Here is a 10,321-nt window from a genome sequence, read left to right on the forward strand (position 1 = left end):
TATCAGTTTCATCTACTTTTTCCACTCTTCAAAGTTTATTACTATTATTTTATGATTATTTTACAATAAACGTATAGTTCATTTTCACCACAGACAGTTTAAAAGTTTTTTCACATGTTTTTGTCATACCTTTTGCATTTTGAAGACCAAAAGTTATTCAACAATTTCAAGAAAAACAATTGATGGTTTTTAAATAGTAAATTTTTAATAAAAACTAAATTAAAGAATTGATTTAATTTATAACGAAATTTATAAATAAACTATTTAATACATATTTAGGAAATACTATTCAAATATTACTAAGACTTAGAATTATAAAAATTAAGGGGATGTGTAATAGTAATATATAGTAATATATAGTAATATATAGTAATATATAGTAATATATAGTAATATTTTTATATTAAAAATAATAATAAGTGTATGATGAATTAAGTCTCTTCTCGACACGATCAAACCGTTAGTTCTGTTTTCTCAGCTTGATCTTTGAACTCTTTTTCTTTGAGTGCTGCAGTTTGCTTTGCTGTGGACTTGTCCTTTTTATTTGCATTTTTGAGTTTACACATGATGCACTCGATTTGGTCTTCACTCTTTAAAGACATACACTCACTACAAACATAATGACCACATTTAAAAACATAGAAGTCGTCGCCAATATCACCCGCTTTGTTTGTGCACGTCTCAGTGAAATCAAGAACAACCCCCTTCTTATATTTCCTCAATTTTGAATTGACTTTCAAGTACTGTTCATTCAGTGCCATTTCCATGACTCTCGACAGCGCTTTCGACTTCAACTCAGCGACTCTGAGCCCCTCACAAATTGGTTGCGCGTATGTTTTCAAATCATTATTTTCAGGTAACGTGTCGACCAATCTATCCTTATAAGCTGATAAAGAGTATAAAAGAGTAACCGCCCACGGACATCTTGGGAAGTTCTTCTGGTCGACCAAATTTTTTGAAAATTCGAAGCTGAGTGAATTGACGACGTCCATCACACTTGCAATAGTATCATACGCTTCTCTTTTACTTTCATCTCCAATAGACAGAGTGTCTGTTTTCTCGTCCTTTTGATTTGTTTCCTTTTTCGCCGTCTTATTAGTCGTCTTCATGAATTGCTCGTATGATGTGAATTGACTTAATATATTGTTAATATGATCCACGACTACTTTCTTGTTTTTGTCACTATTTGTAGCGTCTAAAGGAGTGTTCCTATCACTATTTGCTGCATCTAATAAGAATCTTTCATACGTATCTGTTTCATTATATTTTGGTCGTACGGTGTCATCAAAGACAGAAAGACTTTCATTCTTTTCTCGCAGTAACTTAAAGAGCATTTGATATAATTTGTACTTTAAATTACTCTTAGGGTTTGTCGTAGTACTTGAATTAATAATTTCAACGACTAGAGGAGTCTCAAAGCCGGCTTTGTTCTTCACTCGTTTCACTAAATTAGTGATGTCGTAGCCGTCTGAAGTAAACACATTTTGAGTCTCTTGAACTAGTTGATCTTTGTCGACGACTGATTGCATTCTCTCGTCATAGATCTCTTGTAATCGCGTTAAAAAGATTTCAAGCAGTTCCGGACTCTTCAATTTGAAGACAAAGTCTTGTGCCTCTTTGAGTAACATGTTCTCCAATTTATATCGCAAATTGAACACTTCAAACACTCTTTTCTGTGTCTCTTCCTTTGTTTTAATTTTCATATATATCATCGCAATTTGTTCTTGAATGAAATTTGGCATCTTTGGGAATAACAGAAGTGTTCGATATTTATCTATTTCAGTGATTAAAAGACTCATCGTGTCATCTTTCGAGACTGCAGAGAAGTCAGACACTCCTTTCACTACTTGAATCGTTTCTTTGACAATGGAGTTGTTTAACACATTGAACGCCTGTTGATATGAAATGACGTTATCTTTATTCTTCTTAAAGTTCTTAAACGCCTCACAGAGTTCGTTATATCGGGTGTATATCTTAGAGACTTCATAGAGTGTATATCCGGTAAAGAAGTTAATAATAGTGTTCATGTTATCTAAATCCTTCACATACCGCTTCTTCTGCTCTTTCGATTCTTTCGAGTTCTTATCTTTAAATTCCTTCTTCGTCGTGTTATACTTCAAACACAATTCTGCAAAGTCCCCGACACTCATCATCCCATTGTCTAAATAAGTCTCCATGATTTGGTACCCGTCTTCAGAATTCTCAACTTGAACCAGCTTGTTCTTAAACCCTAATATGAAGTTCTCCCAAAACCCAGTCACGTCGACTTCCATATGAATTTTGGCGACTCGGTCTAAGATCAAATTGTACTGTTTGTCCTTAGTCCATCCGTCGATGATGTCGTTGTCGTTCAGTAAAGTGATTTTGATGAACGTCTTTTTAGTCAACAGCCAAATGCAGTCACTCTTCTCGTTGTATTCATTCTCGATGTCTTCGTCCTCTGAGACTATTTTGTCTCCACTCTCGTTTGTTCGTATTTTGTCCACTCTGTCTCCATACAGTTCAAATAACGTGGAAGAGATATCATCTTTCTTAATAGAAGGGTATGTCGGCACTTTATCTCTTTCATCGTTGCTCACCAAGTATCTTAACCCATATTTGGGGTCGACATTATTCTCACAATAGACATATCCGATCATTTTATCATTGACCATCCCAGTACTGTAGATGTCTGTGACGTTGTGTGGTAAGAAGAAAGTCGTTGGTGCTTCAAAAGTCTTTTCTCCATCATACGCAAATGAAGGACTCGCTTGGAACTCGCCTTTAATGAATCCCCAAGTGATGATCACCGTCTCCGAATTGACTTGTGTCACCGAACAAAGGGCTTGTGCGTCGATTTCTAATTTACCAAATTGGATGTTCGAGAACTTCTGTTTTGACAAGTCGAAGTAGACGATAGTGATATTCGTGTACTTCCCCTCAGCCCCACGAGTCGACAGAATCATTAGAATCGTTTTCCCAAACCACTTCAATTTGTTGAGGGTATTCCATTTCTCGCCACTACTATTTGGTATCACCTTATCTGAAAAAGTCCGGTCGAGTTGATTGTCTACCTTCAACGAATATTCCTTCGTCTTTTGGTTTCGTAAGACACAACAAAACTGTTTTAAGTCGGTCGGATTGTATGTCGCAGAAACAATTTGTCTCTCTCCAAACGTCTTCACTGCTCCTATCACTTTACTATTCACCAAATCCATTTTAAGGATCTTTTCTGGTTGAATCACCAAAGCAACTTCTTCATTGTACAGAGCAAAGCCGACAACAGGAACTTCATCAAAACAGGTGTCTGACTTATACCCTTCGTTCTTCGAAAACAAAAAGACGTGGCCAATACTCGACCCTATGAGTATTGTGTCTTCCATCACCATGTAGCTGTTAATGTATTCATTAATCCTATAAAGTCGACGGAAGTTGTTTGAAAAGTCCACTGTCCTAAATGGGTCGATTTCTTTCTTTGTTTCTCGGTCCGTTTTCACCTTTTCCTTCACACTCATTTTATTTCAAGTTTTTCAAGTTCTTTACTTGTGTATTATACTTCACTGATAAACAACATTTTTCCCTCTTTTTTATTACTCAACTTTTCTCTTTATTTAACACTTTATTTGTGTAAGATAATAATTCAATGAATGTAACTAATGTTATTGAATTGATGATATAAAGACCATCAGAATACATCATAAAGGAACTTGAACTTCAACAAAACAAAAAATTGTTACTTCGCAAACACGGTCTTGTGGTTAGCAGTGGCGTAGTTAAAACAGAAGGGGCATCCCCTAAGTGCAGGACCGAGACAAATGAATATATTTGTGACACTCATTTTATTCGTTTCTGCGTGTTGTGAGATCAAGAAGAAGAGCTCCGTCAACTCCTCCACAAACTCAGCAATGATTTTCGGTAGCTTTTTAAACACCAGTTTATATTTTTCCATCATCTCTTCATCAGTCATGTTGTTTTTTTCTACTCTTGAGTACTTCTGTATTTCATTTGGACGTATCGAAGACAGAGTTCAGTACATCAAATATATGAAAGAAACAAACGTTTTAACAACTCCAGAAATTCCTTATCGATTTCTGTTGGTAACACTTGGCCTGGTATTTCTCTGATATACTGTTTTAATACACTTCCCAATGAATAGATATCAATGTCATCGAAAAAGTCCGTTTCAAGACATTGCAAGCGTTCTTTAATGTTTTGTACAGTGTCTTGGTTCCCACATATTCTGAAAATGCCTTCGACGTTTGCTGCGTGTATTTTCAAATAGTCAATAAGTGCCTTAATCGGTAAGGGGATGTTGTTTGTGTTGTGCTCCTCGCCGTATTTCTCCAACTTGATACCGAAGAAATTAACTCGTGTTTTCTCGTCTTTTTCGCTCTTTTTCTCGTCTTTGCTCTTATCGCTTTTGTCCTCCTTCTTCTGGCCTTTCTCGTCTTTTTTGTCGTCTTTCTTCTCGTCTTTATCTTTTCGTGCAAACAACGACAACGTTTTGGTGTGTTTTTTAATATCGCTTGACTTTTTAATTTCAACGGGCTCTTTTTTCTGAATGGGTGGGGATGATGGAATAGACATCATTGATGACGACACAACAGAGTTCTTCGAATTGAGACTTGGCCGCGATTTAGTCGCATTGAATGTAATATCTACTTTGTCCAACCCTGTGATACCTCCCTCTTGGTTAATAACAGTCCGAGGTATAGACTCGACCCAAATTGTTAAATTTCGTAGTGCACTCACCCACTTCTCTCGAACTTCGTTACTTTGAAATTTGATTTTCTTGTCATTAGTGTTTAGTAAGTCATTACTAATAAGTAATTATTAATTGTTAACAATTGAAATGAATAGGTCGACCTATAAGAAGACAAACAGTCGTTTGATTGATTCTTAACGAACAATCGCTCTCCTTTTCTACAACAGGGTTGTACAAATAGAACACGTCCTTAGACTTCCCTGACGATGAACACACAACTAAGAAGTTTGACCGGAGGATCACTTTCTTAGTTTTGTACTTTGAGTTCTCGAAAGAGTATTCAACGGTATCAGTTAACCCCTCCTGAGTGATATAAGACACCACGATGTCATACATTCGTTGGAGTTTCTTCTCATTCATCTCCGCGAAGTATGAGTTCATCATCGATATCTTTTCTTCTAACATCTTTTTACTCTCCAAAAGTGTTTCCAATGTTATCTTTGCGTTCTGCGTTGCTAACTCCCCTTCAAACGTCCGTCGACAACTCTGCATGATCTCGCTCTTTTTCCCGTATTTGGTGTTGTACTTTGTCATTGCATTGTGGTGGCGTGCTTTAATCACAGCCTCCAAAGTCGTTGTCATTCGTTGCGATGGGCGTTTTGTCTTTTCGAGAAAAGAAATTAAGGTCTTTGTGTTTTGGTCAACTTGGACTTCTTTGTGATGGTCTTCGGGTGGAACTATTTCGATGAGTTCGTTCCTCAATTGTGTGGGTGTTTGATCAGACAATATTGTGATTAATTTGTCTGCGTTGTCAGGACTTTCTAAGCTTGAGGACTTACGATGGGTCGACTCTGTGGTCATCCTTTGTATTTTAGTTATTTGAGTTATTTTTTTCTAGTTTGTCACCCGATAAAGTCCTTTTTCAAGTTTCTCGTTCCGTTCTTTAACTGGTTTTGAAAGGTTGGATTGTAACTCATTTTGTCTCTATGTCTTCGGGTTATTGTATCTTGTTTTTTCTTATCTTTTTTTTTATTTCAGTCTTTTCGACAAAACTAAGCATTTCAAATGTTCATTGTATTTGTATGTTGTTATATTTTTTATTATACTATATAGTTTATAATTTAAAAAATGAAGTTATGGCTGTAGTTTCAAAAAGAGAATTTTTCAGACAACACAAATATATTTGTTTTTGAGCGAAAAGGGTAGATATTTATTTCGTCTTTTTTCAATAAAAGAAAATTTAACAATAAGTTAAAGAATAATTGAAACTAAAACAACAAAACTTGTCAATCTCAAGTGAGAATTCTGTTTGCAGAACGACAGACGATAAAAGGCGTGAGAAAGGACAAAAAACAAAGTCAGAAATAACATTCGAAATTGAAAGAAATTACAGGTGCGAGTCTTTTAGAGCTTGGATGACGGGATGCTTATCAGATATCAAGTCCGGAACGTCAGAAAGTGAGAGGCAAGGCAACAGAAAATTTTCTTTATAAACCATGACGATAGAATTCTTTTGGAGGTCATACGTCGCCTCACAATATTTAATGATAGAGAGTATAGTCTCGCCTATAGTAGTTTTGTAAGGAATACTCACACCAGTGTATAAATCAATTTCAATTTCGATGGACTTCTGGTCGTGCATCTTTTCTTGAAACTCCTCGGAAAATGAAAGACGAGCAAACTTCTTTGGGTCTTTAGTTTGTTCGGTCTTTGAAAGAGAGAGTGTAGGGATCATGGACATTCGCTTCCCGTGTCTAGCTGTACTTGACAGTCGCCCAGAATTCCCTACACCCGATTGCTTTGTTGAAACAAGTGACATCTTCAATTACTCAGTTCTTTACAGTTTTTTTTATTCTTGTGCTATTCTGAAAAAGTAATCAACTCATTAATCTCTATTGCCAGCTATTATTCAGAATTGTTTGATGTTTATTTTGGTATTTGTATTTCTTTTTTTTTAAACAAAAATTAATTTATATTTTATTATTATAATTTACCATTCCACAAAGTTTATATTGATTGAATGGTCTTTTTTTAAAAAAACATATAATTCAATTTACTATAAAATATTTACACTAAATTAAAGTACGAAAACTCTATTTTTATTTTTTGAATATTATTACATTTTTTAAGTATAGTTTAATATATTATTCAAAAACTAAATAATCGAATTTATTTTCTATATTTATATACTATTAAAAAAGAATATTCTTTTTTTGCTTTTTTTCCCGGTTTCACAAGCCGTTGAATCAAATTAAAAAACTAGGAAAATAACAATATTTTATTTTTATTTTCATTTAAAGTAATTGTTGCAATTGTACTTTAACATAAAAAACCCGAAATTGTAAATAAAAAATATTATTTTATAAATAAATTATTATAAATTTATTAAAAATAATTAAAAATATGAGAAGTTAATTTATTTTAGTATAGTTTTGTTTTTATTTTTTTTATCTAAAAGTCATATTAAAAAAAATTTATATTATTTTATTTCTTTTTAACTATAAAGAGTGTTAAAGTGATCGACCACTTTTATGTGGATGGCTTTGAAAATCTTACACATTTTTGTTGTAATTGATATAAAATTTGCCTAAGAGTTTACAAAAAAATGGATTTTTTGTACCCAATTCATAAAAACCCGATTTTTTTGAAAGTTAAAACAGAAAAAACAAATTATATTTTTAGTAAAAGTCATCTTTTACTTTTACCATTTAAATGAATTTGCCGCAAAAAAAAATATTTTTGTTTAAAATTTTAAGACTAAAGTTTTTTATTAATTAACGATAGTTTATTTAACTAATTGTTTAAACTATATTCAATCAAAAAAATTATTGAAATTGAATAATTTATAAAATAACATATAATTTGTCATAAAATACAATGGCATAGTTTACTGTGGATAGGTTGAAAAGGTGTGGATGGTAAATATAGATAGACAATTGTTATTATTACATGTTGTTCAAAATAAGTAACATGACTTGTATTTTTGAGTGGTTTTTGTTGGTATTTGCCGTATAGCAATATGTTATAAATTTGAGCAATTTACTATTGTTATATAATTTAATATTAAACTTTTGGTTAAAATGCGGTATTTTGCCATTTAACTTTTTTAAAAGTTTTTATAGTAAAAATATAATACCATTTAACCATGTTTATAGAATTTGTTTTAAACTATTATTAGTTTGAATCCAAAATCAAAACTAATATTTTAATACAATTTATTAATTCTAGTAGTTTTGAGTATAATAATATCACTATTAGTTTATTTATATTAAATATAATAATATAAAATAATAGTTAAAAGTTATTTCATTATAATAATGTATTTTGAAAATAATTTTTTGAAATATTTTTATATAAATTGTTTCATGATTTGTCATAAAAATCTAAGGCATAGTTTACTGTGGATAGGCTGAAAAGGTGTGGATAGTAAATATAGACAGACAATCTTGGTTTTTACATGTCAGATGTTATGAGTAACATGACTTGTATTTTTTGATGGTTTTTGTTGGTATTTGCCGTATGTTTCTATTTTAATTAATATGTGTTGTTATGATTTTTTAATAACATAAATAATAACTTATTGTTACAATGCGGTATTTTGCCATTTAACTTTTTAACTTTTTTATAGTAAAAATTAAATTTTATTTAACTATGTTAATAGAATTTGTTTTGTGATTATTCTGTCATTTTTATGTTCATTAATAATATACTATTGTAATATAATTTATTGTTATTAATTAATAGTTTAGTTTAGACATAAAACCTCAATGTTTAACATTTTCAACAAAACCTGAATATTATTTAGGATGTAAACCCCGTCTTTATACGTATAATTTGCGCAAACTAAAAGAACTTTATTTAACAAATTTCAATTTTCAAATATTATTATTAAAATAATAAACTAATGGAGTGTTTATATAAATTACAATACTATTAGTAAAAAGTGATCATTAAATGCATTTTTGAGCCACGATTAACGAAAAAATAATATAATTGTTAATTGATATTTAAATTAAATATTTTTTAATGCAAAAAACGGGAATTTTCCCAAATTATAATCACACAAATCACTTTTGAAATGTTTTTTCAATTAAAAAAATGAAAAAATAGTGTTACATATATCAAATAAACGGGATAATACACGTAAATTTTGTTAGTTATTTTATTTGTTCATTTTGATCTATTCTTATTTTACCACTTCAAAAAAGGCTGAAAATAGCGTTTTTTCTTACTATGAAATTATTGCAAATATTGGAAATACTCCTTATGGGGGTATTCATGTTTGTATATGATTTTAGTCCCATAAATGATTATAAGTAACAATTATTAATTTTAAAAATCATAACATATGGTTTATAACGGATATTTGTTTTTTTTTTGACAAAAAAATAAGAGGCTATCCACACAAAATAATCCAATCTGCAGGGATTCACCATTTCCGTGTGGATACGCCCTATCACGTTAACACTCTTAACAGGTTATATTTTTTGTGTTTTTTTTCTGTAATTTTATTTCACCATAATACCGTTTTTGCTTCAATCTATTTTTTGAATAATAAAAACTTAGCCTTACTATTTTTTATTTATATTAAACCATTACTTTGAAAGTATTACTATGATAATATTTTCATTTGATTTTATTAAGTAATAATGATATTAATGTAATTATATCATTTTATTGATAGTAAATAACGACTTTGTAAATACACCAAGGTTTTACTGTTTTTAAACAATAACGATAACGATGTTGTCCCGAAGATGATAGTTAGAGTAATAATTTTTTACTTTCGACGCGTTGTTTAAGAAACGATATTCACAATTATTTTTTTGTCAAATTGAATATGTTTGAAAAATATATTATATTTGAAAGAACATAGACAACGGTGTTTGTTTCGATAGTCTAATCGATCTTGTTATTTTGCTATTTTTTTATCACTAATTAATAATTAGTTTATTTTTTGAAAAAAAATATAGTTGTTTTTAAGAATTATATAGTTTTTTTTATTTTTCAAAATTATTTTCACCAACTCAGAATTTTTGTTCACATCTCAAAAATAATCAAATTAAATTTTAGATAGATTTTTAGTAAAAAAATGAAACAATCACACCAATAAGTTGAATAAAAACAACGGAACGTATTACGGAGAATTGAAAAAAACGCAAAACAGACAAGTCAGCAAACTATTATCTTTTCAATTCATTGAACTACAACAAACTGTGTTATAGAATGTATTAAAACAATAAGTAAACATGTTTGTTATATGTAATGTATATATTAATTTATATTTTCAATAACAATGACATTCAAGGTGGTTGAAATGTACTTGATAGTGAATCTGTTTTGGACACTCCAAGTACATCGCCTAATACTAAAAATTTTATCGGCTTGAAAATATATGTCTCGGGATTTCTGATGTTTCTATTGCGTAAATCCCGAAAAAATATAAAAATTATATCTTCGATATAATGTCTTATTTAAACTAGTTGTTATTTGTTAGTTGGTTTGAGTAATATCCTTGTGCAGAAAAATGTTAAGAAAAAATAAAACAGGCATGACAGTCTTTTTAAAAAGACCAAACGACCTAAAAAGAAAAAAATAACACTGCCTAATAAAAAAATTAACAGGGAAACAAGGAAG

General features: G+C 30.7%; 3 protein-coding genes across 3 annotated transcripts; all 3 read right to left on the reverse strand.

Moving 5' to 3' along the window:
* Nucleotides 1-452: 452 nt before the first annotated feature.
* EIN_468320 (hypothetical protein) lies at nt 453-3,494 on the reverse strand (the record flags this gene model as incomplete). The annotated part of the gene is made up of 1 exon (XM_004182996.1): nt 453-3,494. The coding sequence occupies one exon, from the start codon at nt 3,492-3,494 to the stop codon at nt 453-455; it is 3,042 nt and encodes a 1,013-aa protein (XP_004183044.1).
* A 218-nt stretch (nt 3,495-3,712) lies between these two features.
* Nucleotides 3,713-5,545, reverse strand: EIN_468330 (hypothetical protein; the record flags this gene model as incomplete). Its single annotated transcript, XM_004182997.1, has 3 exons — nt 3,713-3,957; nt 4,038-4,770; nt 4,862-5,545. The coding sequence occupies 3 exons, from the start codon at nt 5,543-5,545 to the stop codon at nt 3,713-3,715; spliced, it is 1,662 nt and encodes a 553-aa protein (XP_004183045.1).
* A 526-nt stretch (nt 5,546-6,071) lies between these two features.
* EIN_468340 (hypothetical protein) lies at nt 6,072-6,503 on the reverse strand (the record flags this gene model as incomplete). Its single annotated transcript, XM_004182998.1, has 1 exon — nt 6,072-6,503. One exon carries the CDS (start codon nt 6,501-6,503, stop codon nt 6,072-6,074), a length of 432 nt encoding a protein of 143 aa, XP_004183046.1.
* Nucleotides 6,504-10,321: the final 3,818 nt, after the last annotated feature.

The sequence above is a fragment of the Entamoeba invadens genome, assembly GCF_000330505.1.
Source record: "Entamoeba invadens IP1 unplaced genomic scaffold scaff_1105074725099, whole genome shotgun sequence".
Taxonomy (NCBI): domain Eukaryota; phylum Evosea; order Mastigamoebida; family Endamoebidae; genus Entamoeba; species Entamoeba invadens.